At 43.8% G+C, this 16,206-nt stretch overlaps 1 protein-coding gene across 1 annotated transcript in view; it reads left to right on the plus strand.

Annotated features, from left to right (window-relative positions):
• Positions 1 to 16,206, plus strand: part of TXNRD3 (thioredoxin reductase 3) — a 67,148-nt gene that overhangs the window by 9,419 nt on the left and 41,523 nt on the right. Inside the window, exons 2-6 of the mRNA XM_047849823.1 lie at positions 5,526 to 5,586; positions 6,864 to 6,973; positions 9,371 to 9,475; positions 9,923 to 9,995; positions 12,612 to 12,731. Of these exons, the coding sequence (XP_047705779.1) occupies positions 5,526 to 5,586; positions 6,864 to 6,973; positions 9,371 to 9,475; positions 9,923 to 9,995; positions 12,612 to 12,731 (469 nt within the window). The remainder of the gene's footprint in view (positions 1 to 5,525; positions 5,587 to 6,863; positions 6,974 to 9,370; positions 9,476 to 9,922; positions 9,996 to 12,611; positions 12,732 to 16,206) is intronic.

The raw sequence follows: 16,206 nt of genomic DNA on the forward strand, positions 1-16,206 counted from the left end.
AAAATTTTTTTAATGTTTATTTTTGAGAGAGAGAGGGAGGGACAAAGCACAGGCAGGGGAGGAGCAGAGAGAGAGGGAGACACAGAATCTGAAGCAGAGCTATCAGCACAGAGCCCAACACAGGGCTTGAACCCACAAACGGCAAGATCATGACCCAAGCTGAAGTCAGATGCTTAACCAACTGAGCCACCCAGGCGCCCCTATGATGTCCTTTTTAGTCTGTTCTAACAGTTTTGATTTAAAGTTTATTTTGTCTTATATCAGTATAGCCATCCCTGCTCTCTTTTGGTTACTCTTTAATGGAATATCTTTTCTGTCTTTTTACTTTGAATTTACGTATGTCCTTAGCTCTAAAGTGAGTCTCTTGTAGACAGCATGATGTTGGATCTTGTCTTTTTATCCAGTCTGACAGTCTTTGTCTTTTGATTAGAGAGTTTAATCCATTTATATTTAAAGTAATTATTGTTAGGGAAGGACTTTTGCCATTGTATTTGTTTTCTGGATAACTCACAGGTTTTTTGTCCATTCTTTTCTTTCTGACAGTCTTCTTTTGTGTTCAGTTGATTTTTTTGTAGTGACATTTCTCATGTCCGTTTGTGTGTATTTGCTAGATATTTTTGTGGCTACCATGGGGATTATATATAACATCCTAAAGGTATTACCTGTTTTAAACTGATAGCAACTTAACTTCACCACACACAAAAACTCTGCTCCTTGGTAGTTCTGCCTCTTTTTACATTGTCAGTGTCACAGATTACATCTTTATAGATATGTATCCATTACTATAGATACATAGTTATTTTTATGCTATTGGGTTTTTTTTTTAATTTTTTTTTCAACGTTTTATTTATTTTTGGGACAGAGAGAGACAGAGCATGAACAGGGGAGGGGCAGAGAGAGAGGGAGACACAGAATCTGAAACAGGCTCCAGGCTCTGAGCCATCAGCCCAGAGCCTGACGCGGGGCTCGAACTCACGGACCGCAAGATCGTGACCTGGCTGAAGTCGGACGCTTAACCGACTGCACCACCCAGGCGCCCCTATTGGGTTTTTTTTAAACCTTATAGAAGAGTAAGAAAATGTACTTATGAGGGCACCTGGGTGGTTCAGTCAGTTAAGTGTCTGACTCTTGGTTTCCATTCGGGTCATAGTCTCACAGTTCATGGGACTGAGCCCCATGTTGGGCTCTGTGCTGATAGCATGGAGCCTGCTTGGGATTCTCTCTCTCTGCCTCTCCCCCTCTCATGCTAATGCTTGCTCTCTCTCTGAAAATAATAAACATTAAAAAAAAATGTAATTATGAACTAAAATCATAATAATACTTGTTTGTATATTTGTCCATATGTTTAGCTTTACTGGGGAATTTTGCATCTTCATATGGCTTTGAATTTCCAAATAACATTGTTTCATTTCAACTTGAAGGACTTTCTTTAGCATTTCTTGTAGGGCAGGCCTAGTATTAATACTACCTCAATTTTTGTTTATCTGGGAAAGTCTTAATTTCTCCCCTCATATTTAAAAAAAACTTTTTTTTTAATGTTTATTTATTTCTGAGAGAGACAGTGTGAGCTGGCAAAGGGCAGAGAGAGAGGGAGACACAGAACTCAAGCAGGCTCCAGGCTCTGAGCTGTCAGCATTGAGCCCGATGCAGGCCTCAAACCTGCGAACCATGAGATCATGACTCTAGCCGAAGTTGGATGCTCAACCGACTGAGCCTCCCAGGTGCCCCTCCCCTCATATTTGAAGGACTGGGTTTTTTGGTTTGTGTTGTTGGTTTGTTGGTTTGTGGCCAGACATAGAATCCTTGGTTGATGGTTTTTTCCTTTTAACACTTTAAATATTTCATCCCTCTGCCTCTGGACTACAAGGTTTTGACTGAAAAGTCCACCAATAATCTTAGGAGGATTCCTTGTACTTGTTACTTGTAAGTTACTTTGTTCTTGGTACTTTCAATATCATCTCCTTGTCTTTGTCTTTCAAGAGTTTGATTACAGTGTTTCTTGGTTTGGGTCTTTTTGGACTTTTCCTTTGGGTTTTCTTTTAGTTTCTTGTGTTTGTATATCTATGTCTTTCCTCAAATTTGGGGAGTTTTTGGCCATGATTTCTTCAAATAAGCTCTATGATTCTTTCTTCAATTCCTGTAATGTATATATTGTTCTACTTTATGATGTCCTTTAAATCTCTTATTCTGTGTTCATTTTTATTCATTCTTTTTCCTTTTTGTGCCTCACAGTAATTTCAAATGCCCCATCTTCAAGTTCACTGATCCTTTCTTCTGCGTGTTGGGAGTTTTCCGTTCAGCCCATCCAGTGACTTTTTCAATTCAGTCATTGGATTTTTCAGTTTTAGAGTTTCTGTGTGGTTATTTCTTATCTTTTTGTTGATAATCTCTTTTTACTTCTGTATCATTTTCCTGATTTCCTTTAACTCTTTGTATTTTTCTCTTTGTGTTTAGAATAGTTGTTGTAAGGGGTGCCTGGGTCGCTCAGTCGGTTAGGGCGTCCGACTTCGGCTCAGGTCATGATCTGACAGTTCGCGAGATCAAGCCCCATGTCGGGCTCTGTCTCTGCTGACAGCTTGGAGCCTAGAGCCTGCTTTGGATTCTGTGTCTCCCTCTCTGCTCCTCCCCCACTTGCACTCTGTCTCTGTCTCTGTCTGTTTCTCTCTCAAAAATAAATAAAACATTAAAAAAATGTTTTAAAGTCTTTGTCAAGTAAATCTGAAGGCTGTATTTGTTCAGGATGTTTTTGGAGATTTGTATTTTCCTTTGAATGGGTCGTGTTCTTTTATTTCTTTGTATGCATATGATCTTTAGTTGAAAATTCAGCATATAAAACAGCTACCTGTCATAGTCTTTGCAGACTGACTTCATGCTGGGGGAGAACTTCACTAATCAGTGCAGCATGAAGTCTTGCCATCTTTTTAGGCCTTTTCTGGACATTTGTCTTCCCTGGTACTGTCTGTGCTTTTCACACGTGGGCTCAATTTTCCTGTATACAAGGCTGTTTTGGTTTGGTTTTGTTAACCTTTATTTTTGAGAGAGTGAGACAGAGCATGAGCAGGGGAGGGGCAGAGACAGAGGGAGACACAGAATCCGAAGCAGGTTCCAGGCTCCGAGCTGTCAGCATAGAGCCTGACGCGGGGCTCAAACTTGTGAACCGTGAGATCATGACCTGAGTTGAAGTCAGATGCTCAACTGACTGGGCCACCCAGGCGCCCCTATACAGGGCTGTTAGCACCTGGGTGGCCCATTCAGTTAAGCATTCAACTCTTGATTTCAGCTCAGGTCGTGAACTCACTGCGAGTTCGAGCCCCATGTCAGGCTCTGCACTGACAGTATGGAGCCTTTTTGGGATTCTCTCTCTCTCCCTCTCTCTCCGCCCCTTTCCTTCTTGCTTGTGCGTGGGTGCATGCTCTCTCTTTCTCCCTTTCTCTCTCTCTCTGTCTTTCAAAATACATAAATACACTTAAAAAAAAATCTTTAAGGTGTGTTAAATTCCTCAAGAATCTTTCCCCTGCTTCTTCTTGGGACCTTAGCTGTTATCTTGTAGTCTCCTGCCTGTAATTTCTTGCCCCCAATCGTCTGCAGATTTGTAGTCCATTTTCAGTTTTCGTAAGTGACCCCCACTGCTCCTCATGGCTTCCACTAGCCTAAGATCCCAGCCACTTTTGACCATCTGAACTCTGAGTTAGGCATCACAGAGACCGATCCCTAAGGCAGCCCTTGAGTTAGAACATGCACAGTTGGGCTGTATGCTTTCCCCGTTTTGTGGAACGGAACTGGGGCCCAGGCTGCTGCTCACCTCTTATTGTGCCTTGAAACATCAAGGAGTGGGTGACTTACACGCCATTAAAAATGCCGCAGGATTTTCTGCCATTTTAAATTCGGTGTTTTCTTCATTGGGCATACACTTCATTGCTGTAGATCTTTGACCCGTTATTAAGTTATCTTACTTTAAGATTGTTGAACTTCTCGGATATGTAGATTACTGTTTTTCATCAAATTGGGGACATTTTTAGACATTTCTTCAAAAAACTTCCTTCTCCTTTCTTTTTTTCTCATATTCACCCCGTGTATGTTGTTGTGCTCAGTTTCTCTGACATGTTTCTCTGACACTATCCATTTTTCCCCCCTTCTTTTTTCTCTGTGGTTTCAGGTTGCACAATCTCTATTGATGTATCCTCAAGTATGCTGATTGTTTTCTTTTGCCAGTTTAAATCTATGTTGAGGCACTCCAGTGAACTTTTTTTTAAATGTTTATTTATTTTGAGAGAGAGAGAGAGAAAAAGTGTGAGAGAAAAAGGGCCGAGAGAGGGGAGGACAGAAGATCTGAAGCAGGCTCTATGCTGACGGTGGAGAGTCTGACACGGGGCTCGAACTCATGAACAGTGAGATCATGACCTGAGCCAAAGCCTTGTCCACGCTCTTGTCCAGTGAGGTCTGGGCCCCTTTGTAGGGGTAGTTTTTGAAGCCTATTTGTGACTCATTCTGACCCTAGAGGGGCTATTGGCCAAAGCTTCTTGGCTTTCGTTGGTAAATTTGCCGGCTTGCAATTGTCTGTTACTTTCAGGAAGCTACCAGCCTTCTTTTTTCTTACCACCAGAATCTTCATTGTTTTCAAGAGTGCCTTTAGACTTTGACCTCCCTGCCGCCCCCCTCCCCCCACCCCAGTCTATTTCAAATAAAGTCCTTTCTTTTGGATAGAGCTTTGGCCTCTCTGATCTTAGGTTACCTCTTCCCCTGGGCAAAATCTCTGAGACCTTGCTCCAGACCTAGGGGTGGGACAGCGACCTGATTCTCTTGGCGTGACAACCCTGCTTTATGAGCCGGGTTCTGGGTGCGGACTATAGCCTCTGGTCTTGTTGGCTTACCTCTCCCAGCCCGAAACCTTGCTGTACAGTATTTTTGGCCGGGGGTAGAGCCTTTGATCTGTGAGTGGGGGCTGGGTGAAAGAAGGGAGGAAGGGAGGAGCCCCTGTGTCGTTAGCCACACTCTCCACGAATGGTGGCTTTTGCCACTCTGAGCGGTGGTGAGACTAAGAAATGCCAGTGGCCTGCCCCTTCTGGTGCCAGGGATTTCAGGGATTAGGGAGCCTCATTTTCTTGTTCACACTTGAAATAGAGCTTCTATCTAGCTGACCTAGGGGCAGGGGCGGGAGGGTGCGGGTCATGACTCTGATCTACCAGAGTTGCTTGACTAAATGCTTCATTTGCTGTGTGCCCTTAGGACAATTCCCAGAGACTTTAAATGATTGTTTCTTTAGTAGTTTTCACCAGTTGTGGGTGTTTCACCAGGGAGCGGTTCTGCCAAGCTCCCAGTGCCTCTGTCCCGGAAGTGGAATGTCTGGGCTTCTTCTGGAGGGCTGAGGGCATGAAGGGTGTTAAGTGATGGTGAAAAGGGGATCTTAAAATACTACTTTGACTGCGATTAGGTAACTGGACATCTACTTCGAACACCTGTATGCCATATTTTGTAGCTCTGTTGAATCTTCCTGAGTGTAAAACCCAGGTACATTTTTGTTACAGGTTAAAGAACTGTTTTCTTCTTTGGGCGTTCAGTGTAATATCTTGGAACTTGATCAAGTTGGTAAGTAGGATGGGTAGTGTATACTTTTGTTTGTAATAAACATCAACAAGACTAACTACGTGCCGTTTGCTTTGTTCAGTTCAATTTACTCTTGTCTCTTTGGGTTAGGCGAGCCGTCTTTGTCTACATTCAACCATGCAGAAAATAGAACACTACATGACAAATAATTGGGTGTAGATTTTTTTTTAATGTTTATTTATTTTTGAGAGAGAGAGAGAGAGAGAGACAGAGCGTGAACAGAGGAGGGGCAGAGAGAGAGGCAGTCACAGAATCCGAAGCAGGCTCCAGGCTCTGAGCTGTCAGCACAGAGCCCGCCATGGGGCTCGAACTCACGGAGTGTGAGATCATGACCTGAGCCGAAGTTGGATGCTTAAACGACTGAGCCACCCAGGCGCCCCTAGATTTTTTTATTTATATGCTTTTCATATTTGAGGGAAGGGAGCAGGAGGAAGATGTATAAACGGCTAACCTTGAAACCCTTCAAGGCGTGTCATAAGTATCTGCCAACTTTCTGGCAAAATAGATTGAGCTGTTATAAATGAAAAGAAACTACCCTTACTTCCTGATTGTATTAGCCATGCAGGGAAACACAGGAACTTTTCAGCTTTACGCTTTTGAATTCTTGTCATCTCTCATCCATCCAGCTAATATTAACTGAGCACTTTACACATGTGGTCTGCAAGGGTGGGAACCAGGGTGGTGAACTGAAAACAGTTTAGTTTCTGCCTCCACCAGACTTCACCAACTCCTCTTAGTCATGTCTCCTTAACAAGTGAAATGTTCCTGAATCTTCGAGACTTTTCTGCGGCGTATACCAAATAGGGGAGTCAGAGGTAGTCGTGGCCTTGTTTTATTTTTCGGGGTGGAGGATACACTTGGACTATGGGTCATAAAGATTTTTCACATGTAATTATAGGAAGTATTTTCTGAGTTATTACAGTTGAAGCAGATTATATCTTGATATTTGCTCTTTAAAGGAGATTCTTACCTATTTGTCTTGGCATGGCCACTGAATAATGCATCAAAATCTAATTTAGAAGGATTTGTTTTAAATGAATTTATAGATTTGCCTTTATTCTTTGTTTCCTTTGAAAATACATGGGTGTTTCCTCTTCTTGAGTCATCATTTTGTGAAGTTATATAATATATAAATATGTAAATACTGACCTTTTATGGCTGTGTGCATGTGAGCGTTTGGTGTTGTAATACTTCTGTTCAACTCCCAAAAGTTTGGAACCCTTTCAATGTTTTTACATATTTAAGTTTTTATTCTTCAGATGATGGGGCCAATGTTCAAGAAATGCTGTCAGAAATCACTAATCAGAGAACTGTGCCCAATATTTTTGTGAATAAAGTGCATATGGGTGGATGCGATCGAACTTTCCAGGTAATAATAGTATTATATGTTTTTAATGCCGTTTCTTCAAAGTTTGTTTTCACATTTATTCAAAAGGGGTGAGAATGGCTTTTAGGAGTCTATTCATTTGTCTTTTGGAAGTTGTAAAATGGAAAAGCGTGTAAGAGAGTTATCAGATCATCTTGAAAGTAGTGATAGATGAGATTGCTGTTTCTTTTTTTCATTTTTGTTTTAATGTTTATTTTAGAGAGAGAGAGAGAGCGAGTGGGAGAGGGTCAAAGAGAGAGGGAGACACAGAATCCAAAGCAGGCTCCAGGCTCCGAGCTGTCAGCACAGAGCCTGATGCGGGGTTAGAACCCGCAAACTGTGAGATAATGACCTGAGCTGAAGTCTGGCACTTAACCAACTGAGCCACCCTGGCCCCCCAGATTGCTATTTCTTTTTAAGTTAGATCCTTATTCTATAACTGCTTACTTTTATTAAAATCCTGTTCCCTTATAGTTTTTATGTATGTATGTAAGTGGTAGTAGTGATTAAATACTTCTATTTCAGATTGTAACTTAAAATTACATTTTCTTGGGAAAATAGATTGTCTGCATTGTATGTTAATCTATGATCAGCATTGTTATCTATTAACAACCTGCTTCATTAGTCCCAGAAGCCATCACCCAGTTCCCATGGAGGTATGTACCTTAATCTAGAGATCCCTAAACACCTACGGGAGTGCTGGTCTTGCCACTCGTAACCTGGAGAAGATGTCAGAAGATGAATCTGGAACGAAGAGTTCTGAATTCCACTTAAAAAAAACCTTTTTATTTAATGTTTATTTTTGAGAGAGAGAGAGAGAGAGCAACAGAGCATGAACAGGGAAGGGACAGAGAGGGAGACACAGAATCTGAAGCAGGCTCCAGGCTCTGAGCTGTCAGCACAGAGCCTGACACAGGGCTCGAACTCACAAACTGTGAGATCATGACCTGAGCCAAAGTCAGAGGCTTAACCGACTGAGCCACCCAGACGCCCCATCAATTCCATTTCTTATGAAAGGAGCTGCCTTGCATGGCTGATGCTTAGGATTCACAGTTTCCTAAGGGCAGCTTGAAGTCAGGAGGCCAGAGGAGTCCTTCTTAGAATGTGCCAAAAGCCTCCAGGGACACCCATCCTTCGGGGGCCGTGTGGCCTGCGCTGAGTCCCATAGTTAAGTAGCTTTTCCACTGTGCTTCCCAGGATGAGCTGGTGCCACCTGGTGTCCCTAAAGCCACCTGGATGGAGCGTTGTGGATGGAGCTCCCATCTTCACATAAAGAAAACTGTTGTTACCTCACACATTGAACGTCTAACCTCACCCAAGCTACTACTTTTGTTTTTTTTAATGTGTACTTATTTTGAGAGAGAGGGAGAGAAAGAGTGCAAGCAGGGGAGGGGCAGACAGGGAGGGAGACACAGAATCGGAAGCAGGTTCCAGGCTCTGAGCTGTCAGACAGAGCCCGACGCGGGGCTTGAACCCACGAACTGGGAGGTCATGACCTGAGCCGAAGTCAGTCGCTCAACTGGCTGAACCACCCAGGCGCCCCTCGCCCAAGCTTCCTTGCTCAAAAGGCAGGCCAAGCAAGCAAGAGACATTGTGCAAGAGCCAGCCTTTGTGACCACTTCTGAAAGAAAAAGCAAAATTTTGTGTTGTATAGGAAGGTTACTAAGAAGCTGCAAAATTTAGGTCAAATCATGAGAAACCAGGTAAAAACGTAAAGTGTATATCCTGCTGATGATGCAGAAGAGTTTCAAAATAAAGCCTATCACAGGTGAACAGAAGATAGAGGATTTTGAAAAATGATGCTTGGCTATTTTATATTTTACTGTACTGGGTATGATATTTTGATGGTTAGACCAAGGAACACGACCTCATCTGACAAAAAGCCATGACCTGTGGGGTTATTTGACACATGTCTAGATGTCAGGTGATAATGAACAAAAAATGTATGTACTTGGCATACATTCTGTCTAGTTGGACCCTATTTGAATACCATCTAGATAAATTTATAATTAGAAGTTAGATAAATTAGAGACTGTTTCTTGTGCTTTTTAAAAATTTATTATGTCATTTACATCCAAATTAGCATATAGTGCACCAATGATTTCAGGAGTAGATTCCCTAAGCCCCTTACCCATTTAGCCCCTCCCCCCTCCCACAACCCCTCCAGCAACCCTCTGTTTGTTCTCCATATTTAAGAGTCTCTTATGTTTTGTCCCCCTCCCTGTTTTTATATTATTTTTGCTCCCCTTCCCTTATGTTCATCTGTTTTGTATCTTAAAGTCCAATTAGAGACTGTTTCTAAGAGTTTTAGAAAAGCACTCCATGCTGATTAAACATAGGGTACAAAGAAACAGATTTTTAAAAGGTCATGCCATACTGTCTCCTTTGATTACACCGTAGGCACATCAGAGTGGTTTGTTACAGAAGCTCCTTCAGGAAGATTCAACATACGATTATGACCTCATTGTCATTGGGGGCGGTTCTGGTGGCCTTGCGTGTGCTCAGGTATGAAAATAATGAAACTCAGAGATAATTTTCCTGGCGATTGCCATAAGCACTTCTTCCCCTACTTTATTTATTTATTTTTTTTAACATTTATTTATTTTTGAGACAGAGAGAGACAGAGCATGAACGGGGGAGGGTCAGAGAGAGAGGGAGACACAGAATCTGAAACAGTCTCCAGGCTCTGAGCAGTCAGCACAGAGCCCGACGCGGGGCTCAAACCCACAGACTGCGAGATCATGACCTGAGCCAAAGTCAGCCGCTTAACCGACTGAGCCACCCAGGTGCCCTACTTTAGAAAAGCCAATTTTGACGTTACAGTCCAAGCTTTTACTGTGATAATAAAAAGTAAAGGCTGTGTTCTTACATAGTCTTTTCCTTTCGGGGAGAGAAAAATTGGGGGATTGTCAGGAAAGTGACGAGACCTTTATCTGTACCTTTTTTTTGTAGGAAGCTGCCATCTTGGGAAAGAAAGTTATGGTGCTAGACTTTGTGGTCCCATCACCTCAGGGCACGTCCTGGGGTAAGCGCTTTTGCCTTGTTGTTGTGACTTGTTTTCTGCTGTTTCCATACATCTTTGGCTTTCTTCAATCTAGTTAATCCTCATAACAGTCTCAAGAGGTACAACCGGCCTGTTTCGTAGGTGAGGCAGGTTGAATAACTCATCTAAGATCTCATAGTTAACATGTGGTGATTGGGAAAGGGAACACAAAAATCACTAAGGAACATTTTGCAAAAAGAAAGAATTCCATGGTTCCAATATTCCAACACTCGTGCTGTAATAATTCTTGCACACCTGTGCTAACGTTTTCACTTAGTTGCAGTCACCGTGTATTTATACCATGTGGTGCTGACCTAAGCTTGCCTTAACACTGGTCTGTGTTTCTGTGTCAATTTCATAGCTGCTCTCCTAGCGGCAGGACAGTCAGTCCGGTTAGTGTGTGTGTGTGTGTGTGTGTGTGTGTGTGTGTGCACGCGTGTATGTGTGTGATTGTCCAGGTCACTTAGTAAAGTGCACGTTGGGCTTCCAGCTAAAGATGAGAACGTTCATCTTCATAGAACACACAGATTCTGTGTTGGATATTTTCCATTCGTGTGTCAGATCCATTCTCTGTGTCTCTACCCTGCTCTGTGCCCCAGAAGGCTGGCGAATTGGCAGCCTTGTCCCCTGGCTCAGCCAGTTAGTGGTCATGGGAGGAGAACAGAAGGAGGACATTGAAGGTCTTCATTCCCTGACTCTGTCCCTGCTGGTCCCTCCCTGGTGGTCGCTGCAGGTGTATGGAAGGCTACCTCCCCTTTCACGGCCGCCCCTCTGTGGGCTGTGCCACGTGCTCAGTGTGCTTGCCCCTTCATGTGGGGTTGGCGCTGGTCCACTGTTCTGTCCCTCTTCACTCTTCGTGCCCAGACCCCTGTAATCATTTCTCTATAAACTCTCCTCTGTTTCCCAGCTTGAGGGTGTCATCCGTTTCCTGCCAGAACCCTGACAAAATGTGAATGGGGCGCCTGGGTGGCTCAGTCGGTTAAGCATCCGACTTCGGCTCAGGTCACTATCTCATGGTTCGTGGGTTCGAGCCCCGTGTCGGGCTCTGTGCTGACCCCTCAGAGCCTTGAGCCTGCTTCGGATTCTGTGTCTCCCTCTCTCTCTGCCCCTACCCCGCTTGCACGCACTCTCTCTTTCTCTCTCTCAAAAATAAACATTAAAAAAAATATTTAAAAAAAAAATTTTTTTTTCAACATTTATTTATTTTTGGGACAGAGAGAGACAGAGCATGAACGGGGGAGGGGCAGAGAGAGAGGGAGACACAGAATCGGAAACAGGCTCCAGGCTCCGAGCCATCAGCCCAGAGCCTGATGCGGGACTCGAACACACGGACCGCGAGATCGTGACCTGGCTGAAGTCGGACGCTTAACCGACTGCGCCACCCAGGCGCCCCCAAAAAAATATTTTTTAAATGTGAAAATCGTGTTTACAATTCAAATGTACTCAAAAATTTTAGCCTAGAATTTCATACAGTAAAGCTAATCTGTCTTGATTTTCCTTGTAACACGTGGATGTTAAAAAATGTGTGTGTATACCTGGCTTTTTTTTTCTCCCTGTCTCCTCCTGCCCTCTTCCCTCTTTCTCTCCTGTCCAGAAATGTCCTACTTCTCTGGATGACCAGAAGAGAGACTGTGATCAAAGACAGAATTTTCTGATTCGTGCCCTGCACTGGAGCACTCCCGCATGGCCTGTTTTGTTCCGTTCAAGATTCAGAGTAGTGTCACCAGGGAGCTTGCAGTGGACCTAATGTTAGCTCAGAGAAGGAGTCAGACTTCCAGAGAATAAGGGCTGGAAGCTGGGGTTCCAACCCTCGGTCTGGTACCCATCTAATTAATCTAATACAGCTCTGATCCATTTAGGGGTCAGATTCAAAGGAAAGTTTTAGATTCTCTCCCCAGAAGACTATTCGTATGTATATTTGTATTTTTAAAAATTTTTTTAATGTTTATTTTTTGAGAGAGAAAGAGAAACGGTACGAGCAGGGTGGGGGACAGAGAGAGAGGGAGACACAGAATCTGAAGCAGGATCTAGGCTCTGTGCTGTCAGCACAGAGCCCAGTGCGGGGTTCGAACTCATGGACCATGAGATCATGACCCGAGCCGATGTCAGATGCTTAACCAACTAAGCCACCCAGGCGCCCCTGTACATTTGTATTTTTGCTCATCCCTGGTCTCCTTCATAGACTCAGTTAAAAAGTGTGAGTTAATCATGTGCATGTTTTTTTTTTTTTTTTTAATGTTTATTTATTTTTGAAGGAGAGACAGAGACAGAGAGTGAGCTGGGAAGGGGTAGAGAGACAGGGAGACACAGAATCCAAAGCGGGCTTCAGGCTCTGAGCTGTCAGCACAGAGCCTGATGCAGGGCTCGAACTCATGAGTCGTGAGATCATGACCTGAGCCTAAGTCGGACACTTAACCAACTGAGCCACACAGGCGCCCCAATCATGTGTATGTTTTTGTGGGGTGTGAGGTTGGCCCTATAACTATCTGAGTGTGTCATTTCCACGTTTCAACAACACCTGCTCCGTACATATGTAAAACCACACACATGCTGACACAGACACAGAGGAAACATTAAAACTGTTCTTTTCTTTCTTAGGTCTTGGCGGCACTTGTGTGAATGTGGGCTGTGTTCCTAAGAAATTGATGCATCAAGCTGCCCTTTTGGGGCAGGCATTAAATGACTCCAGGAAATTTGGCTGGGAGTATGGTCAACAAGGTGGGTAATAGTATATAAAAATTTGGATTGGGAGAAAAGAAGACAGAATGCATTTTTTTCTTTTTTTAATGTTTATTTTTGAGAGCGAGAATAAGCAGGGGAGGGGCAGAGAGAGCGAGACAGAATCCGAAGCAGGCTCTGAGCTGTCAGGACAGAGTCCAATGCGGGGCTCAAACCCATGAACCATGAGATCATGACCCGAGCTGAAGTCGGATGCCTAACTGATGAGCCATCCAGGTCCCCTGATAGAATGAGTTTCTTAGAGAAAGGCTTGTGATTTATATTACTATAGTTGAGTCTGAAATTCATTTAATGAACACTTGTTAGGACCCCACTTTGGCACAGGGGCGTCAGGGGTGGTTGCTTTAAGCCTGGCCCTGCTGTCAGGGGCCTTGGTGTGTAGGGAGGGATTGTGACAGGTACAGCCATCTCAGACCCTTTGCAGAACATGAGAGAGAATAATTGCTATTTTCAGATTTCCTTTAGGTATAAAGAGAATAGAACAGCCAGGGTCATTGTTTGAATTTTATCCATTATTGTGATAACATTTTCTACTTCACCAGTGGTTATATATGTCTTTGGTTAATGAAAGATGGAAACCAAATTCGTGCGATAAATACTTACGGGGTAGGCTCTGAGGATACAGATATGAGAAAATACGGCTCCTTGCCCTTAAGCAGACCACAGGCTGTTGGAAGAGAAGAGAAGAGAAGTGATTCCATGCACTGTAATTCATGGTGAGGTTTTGAGGATTACCTTCAGGGGGCACTTAAGGTGGCCTTGAGAGTCCGAGGTGGAGGAGGTGACCCTTGAGCTGCATCTTGAGGGCCACAGAGAAGCGGGTCGTTGAAGGTAGGGAGCAGCTTGCTCTGAACTGCCGAGCTGTGAGAAAACACGGAGTACTTGGCGGATAAGTGAATGGCTGGCATGGAGAATGGGGGAGGGATGCTGGCAGAAATGAGGTTACAGAGAAGCAGTTGTGAAGGCTCTTCAGTGCCATCTGAAGGAGTGAGGATTGACTCCAAAGGTAGTAAGAGAGCCATCGAGTGTCTGTAGGAGAGGAACCTGAACCACAGTTTGGATTCTGGATCCCTCTGGTGGCACCAGGGAATTTAGCAGGCTGGAGGTGGGGAGGGGGGGCAGGTCCAAAGACATGGAGGTGAGGTGGGGTGCTGTTGCCTAACCCAGAGGAGAAAAGGACCAGGCCTGGGCAAAGGCTGGATTTGGACTGGAGAGTATGAGGTGGATCTCATTTAAGGCCTGGAATTGACAGGCTAGGAGTGGATCGGTGATTTTGTCACTTTAGAATAACAAATACAGAATTAAAAAAAATTTCAAGGATTTGTCTGTCTCCCCAGAGATTTTGACTGAAGAAATGTGTGCATGAGCGTGTCCTTGCAGGTAATTCTGCCAGGCCCCCCAGGTCACAGGTGGGGTAGAGGGTGAAGGAGAGGAAGGAATCCAGGAAGAGGGACTGGGCGACAATGTAGTGTATTGGCCGAGCTGGAAAACACGGGCAAGTGTGAGTTAGTGGCCAGGTGTGGTTGGAGTTCAGCACAGTGAGTTGTGGCTGGACAGACTCTTCACGGACAGATTTCCCCAGATGCTCAGTTCCATGGAGAGCTTTCGGTCCAGTTCCAGGGCCAACTGGTTGTAAATAAAATGAGGTGTCTGCATTTGATAGTTTAGCCACGGGGTCGTCTTCACCTTCAAGTTTCCTGCTCCCTGAATTCTGCATCTTGCGTGGATTGTCCACCTTGGGCCGCTATGGAACATCCTGGTGGAGTTCGCTATCTGGGGACAGTTTGTGCTTGAGCGAGGTCTGGGCAGGGCCTGGGTTTGCCACCCACACTGTAGGTGGCGGTTCAAGTCTTAGGAATTGCTGAGAGGGGCCAGGGAAACCCTCTGGGTGGAAAAGAACAGAAGACAGAGACAGGATCCTGATAAGGAGTGGGCGAGGAAGACGAGGAAAACTAGGAGAGGTGTGTCATCGGAAGCCAGGAGACCCTAGATTTTTAAGGGCAAGATTCCAGGCGTGGGGAGTCTCAGCCAAGAACGAAGTGGAGGGAAATGCTGCAGAAAAGGCCAAATGAGTTGGAATAGGGTTTGAATTAGGTACATTTTAGATTTGCAGTTAGGTAGTTACTTGGGTAATCATGGCCAAGTGGGGAGAAAACACCAAACACCCTGAGATGGAGAAAGGCCATGAAGGATGGAACTGTGCAGGTGGCCTGTGATGGGGACTGCAGGGCAGGGCTGTGTGCAGGTGACACCCCAAGGCAGGGTTCCCCACGAGCTGAGAACTTTTTGGTGTGTCAGCCCTGTCCGTGCACACTGCCCTGCATTGCTGGGACTCTGCACTTTCAGGAAGGGACAGTGGGGCAGATGTTTATGCCACTTTACCCCCCTGAAGGGCCAGATTATGTCCCTGAACTCACCTAAGGGCTTAATATTCCTAGTTTCCTGGAGTGAGTAAAATCTTGTATTAGATTCCTCAAAGTTCCACATACAGAATGTTTCTAAGTTAATTTCAAGGTGCTACACTAAGAAATACCTAACCAGCCATCACATGGAATTTAGAACTTAGTTTTTAGGCATAGGCTCCATGGAATGGCCAAGACTAGTCATAGATTAAGGGGTAAGAGAAAGGAAATGAAAACATGCTGAAATCTTGGTCTGGGAGAATGTTCTAGATGCTTTCATTCTTGATGTTGGCAGAGAAATATGGATTAAACTAAATTTAAAATGTATACATAATTTCCAGATCAGAAATTGAATATAGAACTTCCAAGAAAAAGGGAACGGGAAAATGTACAAAGAAACAGCATGAAACTGATTTAAAACAAACAAAAAACAACCCCAGAAAGCAAGATGGCAGACACAAGGGCAGTCTTCTACATATTAGAATAAAGCTAAATGAGTCAGCGTCTCAAGTTGCATAGACAGAACTCATCCATGTGCTTTTGCAGGACACACAGCTAAAACAAAAAGAGATAATTGTTGAGAATATAGTAATTTAAAATTTTTAAATGGCAAATTTAAATTTTCCAATTTAAAATTGATGGGAAATTTGTAAATAGGTGGGAAAAGATATATCAGGGAAGTGAAAACCAAAGCAATACCAGATAGGGAGACTGTACAAGGCAACACACACACACACACACACACACACACACACACACACAAACTGAGGAATTAATGAGTTAACACCCTCCCCAAAATAGAATCAATGAAAAACACCAAGAATATATTTGAAAATGCAAATGAGTAGGTAGACCTTTGGCAAATCCAATCAGGGGAATAGGAGAGAGAATTCATACAACTATGTAACATTAGGTGTGAGAAAAGAAATACAACTACCGGAAGAGAAGAGAGAAAACAAATTCAATATACAAATTAGTGTTAAGCATATTAAATATCTCGATGAAAGGGAGTATATTCTAAGAAAATATAGATGACCAGAATTGACTTGAAT

This window comes from Prionailurus viverrinus, chromosome A2 (genome assembly GCF_022837055.1).
Source record: "Prionailurus viverrinus isolate Anna chromosome A2, UM_Priviv_1.0, whole genome shotgun sequence".
In the NCBI taxonomy this organism is placed as follows: domain Eukaryota; kingdom Metazoa; phylum Chordata; class Mammalia; order Carnivora; family Felidae; genus Prionailurus; species Prionailurus viverrinus.